The sequence below is a fragment of the Octopus bimaculoides genome, chromosome 14, assembly GCF_001194135.2.
Source record: "Octopus bimaculoides isolate UCB-OBI-ISO-001 chromosome 14, ASM119413v2, whole genome shotgun sequence".
Taxonomy (NCBI): Eukaryota; Metazoa; Mollusca; class Cephalopoda; order Octopoda; family Octopodidae; genus Octopus; species Octopus bimaculoides.
Genome location: NC_068994.1, coordinates 4,089,283 through 4,102,019, shown reverse-complemented (window position 1 = coordinate 4,102,019; position 12,737 = coordinate 4,089,283). Strand labels below are relative to the sequence as shown.

Here is a 12,737-nt window from a genome sequence, read left to right as displayed (position 1 = left end):
TATATATATATATATATATATTTATATATATATATTTATATATATTTAGGCATACTCTATACACACATACATATATAAATGTGTGGATGTGTATGTACATACACACACACACACACACGTGCATAGACAAACATATAGACATTCTTTGAAAATCTCTCAAACATAATAATAATGGGTATTTATATATACATACAAAAATACACACACACACACACATATATATATATATATATATATATATATATAAGTCTATGTGTAAATACACATGCATATACATATGAATATATATACATATATATAGACACACACACACACACACATTTATATATACAAGTGTACGTGTGTAACATATGCACATGTGAATATATATATATATACGCACAAATACACACTAACATATATATTTATATATATACATATATATATATATATACACACCATAAATGAGGATATGTGTGTGTGTTTAACAACAGAGAATAGAATGAGTCGGATACAAGAAAGAAACACTTTTCTTCATTCATATATATATATATAAATGTATACATACATGTTTATGTATACATACATGCATACATACATATATATATGCATGTATATATACCCTACACACACACATATATATATGTATAAAGTGTTTGAGGTGGTGTACAGATATATATATGTATATATATATACACACACACACATGTATATACATACTGTTTCTTCTATGTTCATTTGTTTCAGAAAGGCTGTTTGTTGTAGCAACACATTGAATTGCACCTTTAATTTAGGGGTCAACAGTACCAGAGTCAGGGTTATTAGCTCTGCACCTTCATCCCACACCTTTTCTCCCATTGAAGAGAAGAAACCCATTGCTGTAGTGAGGAAGTCCTGTTCACTAGGTTGCATGAGAAGTAGGGGTTTGATTGCTACATTGGTCTGAGGTAGGCAAAGAGTCAAAGGGGGGTCCTGCTGGATTCTTCCCTAAAAAAACGAAAAACGACCATTCTTGAATATTGAAAGACCCTTTCGCCTCCAGAGCCTGAATGTAATTTGGTTCTGTCTTGCTGTATATTTGGAGACCTAGTGCTTACCCCAAAAGTAATACTGACAACTGGGTCCCCTTTTGTGACATATTCAGGGAAGAGAAACTGTCATTTTAATTCCCCTTTGATACTATCCTTAAATATAGTTTAGGGAATAAAAAAGCAGACTGTTTTTTTTTTTAGCATATGATACAACAGAGATTTCAAATTTTGGCACAAGGCCTGCAATTTTGCAGGGTGTAAGTTGCCTACATCGACCCCAGCACTCAGCTGGTACTTATAATATTGACCCCGAAAGGATGAAAGGCAAAATCAAGTGGAATTTGAACTCAGAAAATAAAAATGAATGAATGCCACTAAGCATTTTGCACAGTGGGCTTAAGATTGTGTCAGCTTGCCACTTTGTTGCCTTACAATATGACGTCACATATGACATTGTGATGCATTGTGATATGACCGTGTGACATGTGATATGTGGCAGTATGACAATGTGACAATATGATATGTGACACTAAGACAGTGCAATGATGTGATATCACATTGTGATATGATGTGATATGATGATATAACAAATGGCAGTAAGTCATATAACATATGACATTCATGAAGTTGTGGTCTGCTCTGTTGAGGGCAAGGGCCAATAACCTTAGGCCCATGTTGAGGGTGGTGTGATCCTGGTCAATCACAAAGGAAGAGGAAGAATGAGGTAAGGGATGAGTTCTCATTACACAATCAGTGATGATGTAGTGGTGGTCATCCTGTTTATGCAGAAATGGAGGGAGTTAAAATACATAGTCCTTATTTTAAAGATATTACTGAATCTAAAGACCGAAATTATTATTGCGCTACCTTCACCTCTGCTCCAACCAATGGCCAAGGATGTTACAGCTTTGACCATACCATGGGATTTTTTCCCTATTTTTTTTTTTATTACAGGCATAGCATATCTAAGACTACATCATTCAATGTTTCTTTATAAAGAAACAGTAGGCAGTGTTTTGTGAGAAATTTGGTTGTTGTTTCTAGCAGATTAAGTGACCACCTAGAGGTTTCCTTCATTGGCTCATGACTACTGAAGTTACTATTGTTGTCTATTCGACTTTTGGTGAAGGACATTCCAACAATGGCCATCATGTTTTAGTATATCTAAGACTACATCATACAATGTATGCTTCAGTGTTTTAGGGTGGTACTTGGAATTTGAGGACTGTTTCATAGCTATTTCTTGTAGGTTGAATAATCATTGGAGGGATTTAGAGGTGTTCAATGCTGAGATCAATACTGCTGATTGAGTAGTCATTCTCTCCCTCATATACTTCCTAAACTGATCAAGATGTTATGATGCACTTATACAAACTATAACACTGCAAGTTCAATCCCATATACAAGTGCTATTGTGCCTCAGAGGGGCACACGTTACATTGAAAATAAAGGCACAAAGCCTGAAATTTGGGGGCAAGGGACTAGTCAATTACATCGACCCCAGTGTTTCACTGGTACTTAATTTATTGACCTCGAAAGGATGAAAGGCAAAGTCTACCTCGGCGGAATTTGAACTCAGAACAAAGAGGGACAAAATGCCACAAACCATTTTTCCCAACATGCTAATAATAATAATAATAATAGCCGTTTCAAATTTTTGGCACAAGGCCAGAAATTTTTTTAGGGGACGAGAGAGCAAGTCGAATACATAAACCTCAGTATTTGGTTGGTACTTTATTTTATCGACCCCCAAAAGGATGAAAGGCAGAGTTGACCTCAGGAGGATTTGAATCCAGAACATAATGATTTGGAAGAAATGCTGCTAAGCATTTCGTCCAATATGCTAACAATTCTGATAGCTTAGCTCCTTAATAATAATAATAATAATAATAACAGTAATCCTTTCTAATTTTGGCACAAGGCCAGCAATTTTAGTGAGAGGTTGCAGCTTGATTACATTGACCCCTGTAGTTGAGTGGTACTTTATTTTATTGACCCCCAAAAGGATGAAAAGCAAAGTTGACCTTGGTGGGAATTGAACTCAGAACAGAATGATTTGGAAGAAATGCTGCAAAGCATTTTGTCCAACTCTTTGAGGGTTCTGCCAGCTCAGCCCCGACCTTCAGCAGCAATAATAATTATAATATTAGCAATAATAACAAATATCTGATTAATAACAACAAATATTTGATTAATGTTCCTAACGAATGGTAATCTACAAATGAAGGAATTAACTAATTAGAAGAGAAAAAACAAAACAAAAACAAAAACACGCACAAAAAAATAAAAGATGATAACACAACAAAAATAAGTGACCTGTTCAACTCTATTTTGGACAAGGCTCACTTCATTGACAGGGGAGAGGAGACATTTGTAGTCACTGTACATAGGACATACCTAAAATAAAATGGTCCAAGTGGCGAGAGAATATGTCTGTAAGTTATTACATAGTTTCTTCCATGTCTTCGTTCGTTAATGTCATTTGGTGTATGGGGGGAGGGAGCAGGGAGCATTAATTAATTTACACAGTGTTTTCATACAGGGAGTGTCTATTTAATACAGGATTTGTTAATTTTGATAGAGTACTCTGTAATAAGGTGCAATGTTAGCTTTGATGACAGTAACACTCATTGTTTTAATTAGTACAGATAAGGGTGTGCTCGTTAACGTATCTCAAGGGTGTTTAGCCCTGAACGAGGAAGCAGTCATTGATAAAAGGGGGGGGGTTGTCCTTTTTGTGTTTAGTTAATGGAAGAGAGAGTACTCGTTAATGTAGATATATGATCAGTGTTGTTATAGGGAGAACTAATTAATACAGATGTCCTTTACTTTGTTTGTTTTGGACCACAGGAGACACCGCTGGGCACATTTGCTGCCCAACTTGAGCCTAACAAGGGTGGCATGGGGTAACCTCGTGACCAGAGGTAGTTATTTTCCCAAATATGAGGCATGCCATGCAAGTATGATGAAGAAGAAGCTGGTGATGGCTGCGGTCGCACAGGAGGGACTTGTGTATCTCGGTGTGACTCCTGTTGGACCGTTGTACAAGATCTACTATTGTTTTTCAACGAGCTGATTTTCTGTGTGCTAACAATATCCTTGACATGAGCTAAAGAATCACATGACGAAGGAGACGAATTATATACAGTCTTGTCGTTTGTTATGTTCGAGCTGCTTGGCTCCACGGTCTGTTGGGGCAGTTTTGAGTACATCCTGCAGCTGTTCGAGTTGCTGCTTGCTGCTGGACATTTATGGTTTGTTAATGAAACCCTGTGTAAAAACTGCTCCCCACAAATCTGGCAGCTGTAGCGTTTCTCCGCTGGTGTATGAGTTTGTATGTGTACCTTCAACTCACTTTGCTGTGCAAAAACCTCGCCACAAAACTCACAACTAATCTGTTTTGAATGGCTATCCTCTACAATTCCATGGGTTTTCTCGTGAGTTTTCAAGAAAAACTGGTTACAGAAGCCCTTCTTACAAATTCCGCAAAAGTATAGATCTCCGCTGTGAATACGTTGGTGATCTATGAGACTATTCCGTTGCGTGAAGGACTTGTCGCATACACTACAGGTAAAAGGCTTTTCTCCAGTGTGTGTCCTTAGATGTAACTTAAGATTACCTCTCTGAGAGAAAGTTTTCTTGCAGAAGTTGCATTCGAACGGTCTTTCTCCAGTGTGAGCTCTTTCATGATTTTTTAGGAAAAACTGGTTGCAAAATGGCTTCTTACAGAAGCTACAGAAGAAGAGTTCTCCAGTATGCACACGTTTATGGTCAGTTAAATTGTTTCGCTGAGAGAAACATTTGCCACAAAGTTCACAATTAAATGGTTTCTCCCCTGTGTGTTTTCGTAAATGTTGCTTCAAATTGCCTCGTTGCGCAAATGTTTGATTGCAAAATTCACATTGAAATGGTTTCTCTCCTGTGTGTACTCTGAGATGGTTTTTCAGGAAGAACTCATTTGTGAAGCCTTTTTTACAATAAGAGCAGTAAAATAAATCCCCTGTGTGTATGCGCTCATGAATTTTTAAGAAGAATTTATTACAAAATGGTTTTTTGCAGTAGTTACAATAGTAAAGCTCTCCAGTATGGAGTCTTTTGTGGTCATTTAAATTAGTCTTTTGTGCAAAACCCTTGCCACAAACTTCACACTGGAATGGTTTCTCCCCCGTGTGCGTTCGTAGATGAGTTTTTAAATTGCCACGTTGTGAAAAAACTTGCGGACAAAACAAACACCGGAACGGTTTCTCTCCAGTATGAGACCTGGTGTGGTTTTCCAGGAAAAACTGATTGGGAAACCCTTTTTTGCAGTAGTTGCAATAATATAAATCTCCCGTGTGTACTTTTTCATGAATCTTTAAGAAAAACTGATTGCAGAATCCTTTTTTACAGTACTGACAGTAGAAGAGGTCACCAGTGTGTAGCCGTTTGTGGTCAGTCAGGCAGTTCTTTTGAGAGAATGCTTTACCACAGGCATCGCAGACAAAGTTCTTCTCTCCTGTGTGTGTTCTGAGATGTGTCTTCAAGTTACCTCTCTGAGAAAACGCTTTATCACAGAAATCACAATGAAAAGGTTTCTCCCCTGTGTGTGCTCTCTCATGGTTCTGCAAGAAAAACTGGTTACAAAATGCTTTCTGGCAGAACTGGCAGAAGAACAAATCTCCTGTATGCACTCTTTTATGATCGGTAAGGCTGTTTTTCTGAGCGAAAGTCTTGCCACAGACATCACAAGCAAACGGTTTGTCCCCTGAATGCATCCTCAGATGAAGCTTCAGGTTACCTCTATGAGCAAAGCTTCGGTTACACACTGAACATTGGTAAGCCTTCTGAGTTGCAGACAGTGCCATGTTATTGGTGGCATGGCTGTGCGTGCAGTAGTGCGTCTTTAAGTCGACTAACTGGAAAAATTCCTTGTTACAAAAGGAACAGGCAAATGGTCGCACACCCATGTGAATGCGTTCGTGTGTACGTAAGATAAATGAGTTGGGGAAAACCTTTTTACAAAAAGCACAGGTTAGTTCTTTGTCTTGGTTGTTAGGTGCCACAGGAGGTAGAGTGTTGGTGGTACTGGTGTTAAGGGATGGCACCTCAATCTCTTCTTGGCTTGATCCAGCATTGTTAATAAGGGGCACGTTTTCTTCGCTGAAATGTTTCCGGGGAATATCGGGCTGTCGGAAGCCTTTAGCACCCTGCGATGGGCTGTTCTTGTCAGTCTCTTTCAAATGGGTGCTTTGATTCGAATACATGGATTGGTTGTATATAGAGGAGTGGTCCCCCATACTGGGGTACGCTGGCTGTATCGGGTACATACTCATTTTGATGGCTATTATCAAACAATCACAATTTTAAAAGATTTTTTAAAAGATTTTTGCTTCACTTGCAATAAAATAAACAATATTCTTTTTATTGCATTTTTTTCTTTCTTCTTCTTTCTGTTATGTTACTATTGTCGTTGCAGTAGTAGTAGTAGTAGTAGTAGTAGTAGTAGTAGTAGTAGTAGTTGTTGTAGTGGTAAAAAGCAAATCAGAAAAATGTCTAAAGGGTTATTCCACAAGAAAGGCCATCAAAACGAAAGGTCGTCGATGATAAAAGAAATGTTAGAAATTTATGATCTTGAAATCCTTTGCTTGAGAAAATATGTTAACGAGGAGAATAATTAATTATATATAGAAAATATAGATTTGAAAAAATGTCTTCTTTCCTTTGAAAGTTGTCTGGTGTTTGGCTGTTTGACCCCTGTCAGCCTTGATCCAGCAGGTTGATGATCAAAGCCATTCCAACGATGACCAGCATTCCATTATTTCTTTATTGTTTTAATTCTTTTTTTTCCTTCAGGCCATGAACTTTTGTCCAGTATGTTCTTTTAGTTAAGATGGCAGTGTGCAAGTTGTTATTTTTAGCAAGTCGTCTGATCACATAGGGGTTCCCTCATTTTGGCTTGTGGAATATTTGGTGTTAGTGTCAGGGTCAAAAGTTATGAGAACAACTGATGTATGTATATGTGTATATATATATATATATGTATGTATATGTATGTGTATATATATATATATATATATATATATATATATATATATATATATATAAAGGGAGAGAGAATGAGTGAGAGAAAGTGTGTGTGTGTGTGTGATCTTCCAGACTCTCTAAAAATATGATATCTGAGTTACAGAAGTAAACATTCCATATTATTGTCTTTCTAGTTCAGAGGTTCTTAACTGGAGCTCATATGGCCCTTAGGGGTCCATATGAGATTTTGTTGTTAAGATTTATCTGTAGTGAATTGGTTATACTTCTTCGATACACCAAATATTAACAATTTTTTTTAAAAGACAATTCCTAATAATATTTGGTTATCAAAATATGATAGGATTGTTTAAACATGGAATGGTTATGAGGGACCATCCGAGTAGAACAGGAATCGAAGGGTTTCATAAGTTAAAAATATCGTTGAGAATCACTGTTCTGGATGAAGCAATGTTGTTGTTGCTGATGTAGCAAGTGATGGTGGTGGTAGTGGTGTCGTGATGGCTGTGGTGTTTTTGTAACGATGGTCAAGATAGGTGTAGTTGTTTTTGTTGTTGTTGTTTTTGTTGTTGTTGTTATTGTTGTTGTTGTTATTGTTGTTGTTGTTATAATGTTGGTGGTTTCTTCTGAGTCGTCCCAATTTGAACAAATATCAGTCGGTCTATCAAAACCCAATGTCTTTTATAAATGGCCGCCTGTCTACTTTCACCCTTCCCTTCAACGCTACTGATACCACCCCCGTTATCCCCATCATCATCATCATCATCAATGTTGTTGTCTCATTACCATCATCATCATCATCACCATCGTAAATATGACCTCACATTAATATGAAGGTAGGCTGAGGAATAGTTACATGTTTAAGCTCATGGTTAAATCATAATTACAGATTGGAACCAAAAGGAAGCTGGTTCAAATCTAGCGGGCAACTGAGTTTCATTTTGTTTATTCTACTCAGTGTTGACGAAGTGAATGATGGGTGAATACTGTAATAACGAATCAGGGAACAAGATTGAAAGTTCAGTCCCACATTCAGGTGCTACAGTGAAGAAATCTTTATTCACATGAAGCCAAAACGTTTCATGCATGTGATAACTTGATATCTTCACTGTATATGGCCCTCATTTACTGTTGAATAATAACTGTAAATATCTCACACAGTTTTATGTTTTATACAATCATATATATATATATATATATATATATATATATCTACACATCAATATCTGTATCTATATACACACACACCAATACTTATATCAAAGGCGTACCATGTGATATCACGTAACACACAAGAGATCACAGGCAGCGGATCCATTCGGATCAAAGTGTCCCTGGAAAAACCTCGTCGTTGTCACCTAAAATTCCCAACATTGATGTAGTGAAAGAGATAGCCCCCTGCTTGTTAGGGTACATGTGTCTGCTCAGCCACTTGCATGTTAATTTCACGAGCAGGCTGTTCCGTTGATCGGATCGACTGGAACCCTCATCGTCGTAACCAACAGAATGATACAGAAACAAAATATATATATATATATATATATATAAATGAAAATGAAGAATGAAATTAAAAACTGCTGTAACAAAGCTTTATCTAATTAAGATCTAATTAAGCAACATCTAATTAAGATTTTGGCTGTTACACTGACTGATCTTTGTTCCTTTAGGAATTTGGTGAAGCTGTGGTCATTGCTGAGTATTGTGACTATTGTAGGCTGTTAGGTGTAGTGGTGGTGGTGGTGGTGGTAGTAGTAGTAGTTATCACTGTCACTGTTATTATTGTTGTAGTGACTTCCTCTGGTAGTTTCCATCCATCAGACAATAGTGTTGTTGTTGTTGTGACTGCTCTTTTCGTTATAGCTGTCTGGTGGATTGTTGTTCTTCTCAATACAGTTGTTGTGTTGTTATTGTTGTTGTTACTGTTCTTAAACAGAAATATGAAATCACATTAAAAAAAAAATCCCTAAAAACCAACACAAAAACAAAGTCCTCCTATATGTCAGGTTGTAAATCTACAGATGTTCACAAGGTGTCCACAAGATGTTCACAAAGGATGTTCACAGATGTTCACAAGTAAATCTACACACGTTCACAACTTTGTTGGTCATATTTGTTTGTTATTGTGTTGGTTATTTGGTAATTTTTTCCAAGTTCCTTCTAAAATCCCCAGCCCTAAGTATTACCCAACAAAGCTGGCCTTGATTGCAGCCCAGCAGATTTACAGATGAAGAGCACACAAGTATATTCACGGTTCCATTGGTTTCTCCTTTTTCCTTGTTGTTGTGTCAGAACCCTTTGGAATCCTGATGGCACTTTGTTGGTGATGCTCTTAACCCTGATGAAGGCCGTGTAGGTTTTGCTCAATCCACATCGTTCTGGAGAACATGAAATCAATCGATGCTGTTGCTTTTTGGGAGGCTGCCTGTATGAGAAAGAAAGAAAGAAAAATAAATTTTAAAGTTGAATGGAAGAAAGGTATAAAGTGATATTTTAAAATGACAGAGAAGACAACTGGACAATGACAATATGATGCTGCCAGATCAGATTGGAGTCTGGTGCAGCCTTCTGGCTCACCAGTCCTCAGTCAAACCATCCAACCCATGTCAGCATGGAAAGCGGATGTTAAACGATGATGATGATGATATATATATATCTACACATGTAGACTCCTATTCCTATCATCCCTAATGTGCCACAGACATCATCCCCCTCATCCCTCATCCTCCACACCACACTTTGCTCAATCTACAACTTCCAGAACTCTCTGGAACCATCCCTCATACCAAATTATGAGGGTTGCCATAGTAAGCTGCAGGGAGTTGATACCAGTTGCCACGGCAACCAGTCATGTGGTAATACACTTGTTGCCATAGCAACCAAATAGACAAGGCAATGGCTGTCATAGCCACTAATTACATAGTGTTATATTAGTTGCCATAGTAACGTAAGTATACACCTATACGCAGGTTCCCTTAGCAACCAGTTTATAACATCAGGGTGTCACACAGCTGCAGGGTGAACGGTTCATATCCTGTTAGCAGCAGTGTATAGTCTTCTTCACTTAACTCTCACTGGCTGAATCCACTTAGTTGCTAATAGGTACCATGGGTAAGTAGGCTACACCTGCATCCTCACAGGAAGGTTGCATAACTATTGCGTGGTCGAGTTATCCGGCAGTGAGACAATGAATTGGTGAAGTTGTTAAAGTCTTGCCCAGAATACACTGTGGTACTGCTTTCAGCTCTGTGGGTCTTGAGTTCAAATCACTCTGAGGTCAACATTGCTTTTCGTTCCTTTGGATTTAATAATTTTAAAATATCAGTCTCGTTTTGGGGCCACTTCTCCTCATTCACTTTCTTTCCTTCCACCTAGCCTATCTTTCTTTCCTTCCCTACATCTCTCTCCTCACTACCTGTCTCTTTCCCTTCTCACCTGTCTCTCTTTCACTCCCCACCGCCACCACAACCACCACTGAAATTCAATCTCAGAGCAATGCAGATTGCCATGGCAACCAATCACAGAGCAAAACTGATCACCATGGCAACCAGTCACAGAACAAAAATGCATGTCACCATGGCAGGACAATGACAACAACAAGAACAACAACTAGTAAGCAACGGAGCCTCTGCTTGGTCATTTGTCCTACTAGAAATAACAGCCAAATCTTCCTCTAAACAGGAAGGATACATCAAAAATTATAATATAGTCATAGTTTGAGTGTCTTTTGATGGCTAAGACTGCTCCACCATGACAGGCCTAGGACTAAACAGCCATTAACACTGATATGGGCAAGATACAAGTAGTAGCAGCAGCAGCAGCAACCAATGAGAACACCAGATACATTGCAATCCTTCAAGGTTTTTCATCTCCGTCCAATACTTATTGTGATTTTAGCACAGTATGTCCATAAGAGATGTTATCTCAGGACACATACTGTGGAAACTGGCCTATCAATGGGGTATATACATTGAGTATGATATATAGATGGCTATTTTAATCTAATACTGCCTGAATTACAAATAGTGGATATGTATGTTTATCTTCCTTTCATATTTTATCTTTTATTTGTTTCAGTCATTAGATTGTGGCCATACTGGGGCACTGCTTTGTAGAATTTTTAGTTGAATGAATCAACAACAGTGCTGTTTGTGCTCCACTGGCACAGGTGCCAGTCATTGAACACGGTTCAATTATGATTTCGATTTCACATGCCCCAACAGTTTTTCGCAAGTAAGTGAGACCATAATCTGCCAAGGGTGTAGCCAGCTCACTTATTCATATCTTTACTTCATTGGACACTGAACTTTGTTTGCGAAGACCTGTCTCCTAGTCTTGCCATCACATGATCATTGTAAATGACTATTATTCATTTCCAGTCTTCAAAATATATCCGGTTATGGGAAAATATTACCTTGCTTGGAAACAGGTAAGGGTTGGCAACAGAAAGGGCATCCAGCCCTAGAAATTCTGCCTAAATAACTGCTCTCTTACTTGAGTAAGCAAGCATGGGAAAGTGGATGCTAAACAAATGATGCTGCTGCTAAAGATAATGATGATGATGATGATACACACACATCATCATCATCATTTAACATCCATTTTTCCATGCTAGCATGGGTTGGATGGTTTGAAAGGAGCTGACAGTTGCACCAGGCTCCAGTTGTCTGTTTTGGTATGGTTTCTATAACTGGCTGCCCTTCCTAATGCCAACCACTAGTGGGTGCTTTTTACAGGAGCCAGTCAGGTGGCACTGGCATTGACCACACTCGAATGGTGCTTTTTATGTGCCACTGGCATTGGCTGGGGAGGGCGCTATGGCAGGTAATATTTTCCCATAACTGGACATGATTTTCATAGAAGAATAGAAATAAACAACACCACCCCTATGACAGTGACACTTGTTTACATCCATCACATGATGTCAAGACAAAAATGTACACACAAACACATATGCACACATATAGAAAAATAGATAGGCAGATAGACGGACTAACATAGAGAGATAGACAGATAGATAGATAGATAGATAGATAGATAGATAGATAGAAAGATAGATAGACAGACAGACAGACAGATAGATAGATAGATAGATAGATAGACAGACAGATAGACAGATAGATGCATGTGTATTGGTGTGGCATGTAGTGTTCCTTTATACGATAAGGGTACTTAGCCATTTGACAAATGGATATCAATCAAATAAGTACAACTTTGAAATATCTAGTGGGATTGATTTCACTGACAAGGTACCCTTGAAAATGTGGTTCCTTAGCAAGAACTGAAACACGTATTAAAATATTGCAGCACACAGAGACAAATTAGTGGTGTATGTTTATACATAAATGTGTGTGTGTATACATACAGATAAACACACACACACACACACATATGTGTGTGTGTATGTCAAAGGCTCAAATGTCTTTCCCATGCCATTGGCTCATAAGACCGGTTTCCCAGATTTCGTGGTGTATATATTTTTCCTCACTGGACGGGACACCGGTCTTTCACTGGTTTACTCATTTTTGCCAGCTGAGTGGACTGTGGCAGTGTGCAAGGACACAACACACTGCCCAGTGTCCTGGAATTAATCAAAAGTACAACTCCCTAACCGCTAAATCAGGCACCTCAACATATATATACATATATAATATATATATATATATATGTATATATATATATATATATATATATATATATATATATATA

General features: G+C 38.0%; 1 protein-coding gene across 1 annotated transcript in view; it reads right to left on the bottom strand.

Annotated features, from left to right (window-relative positions):
• The window catches only part of LOC106870056 (uncharacterized), a 35,651-nt gene that overhangs the window by 15,480 nt on the left and 7,434 nt on the right, over nucleotides 1-12,737 (bottom strand). The window contains 5 exon segments of the mRNA XM_052973005.1: nucleotides 700-966; nucleotides 3,216-3,225; nucleotides 3,840-6,349; nucleotides 7,577-7,635; nucleotides 9,215-9,453. Coding sequence (XP_052828965.1) covers nucleotides 700-966; nucleotides 3,216-3,225; nucleotides 3,840-6,349; nucleotides 7,577-7,635; nucleotides 9,215-9,453 — 3,085 coding nt within the window.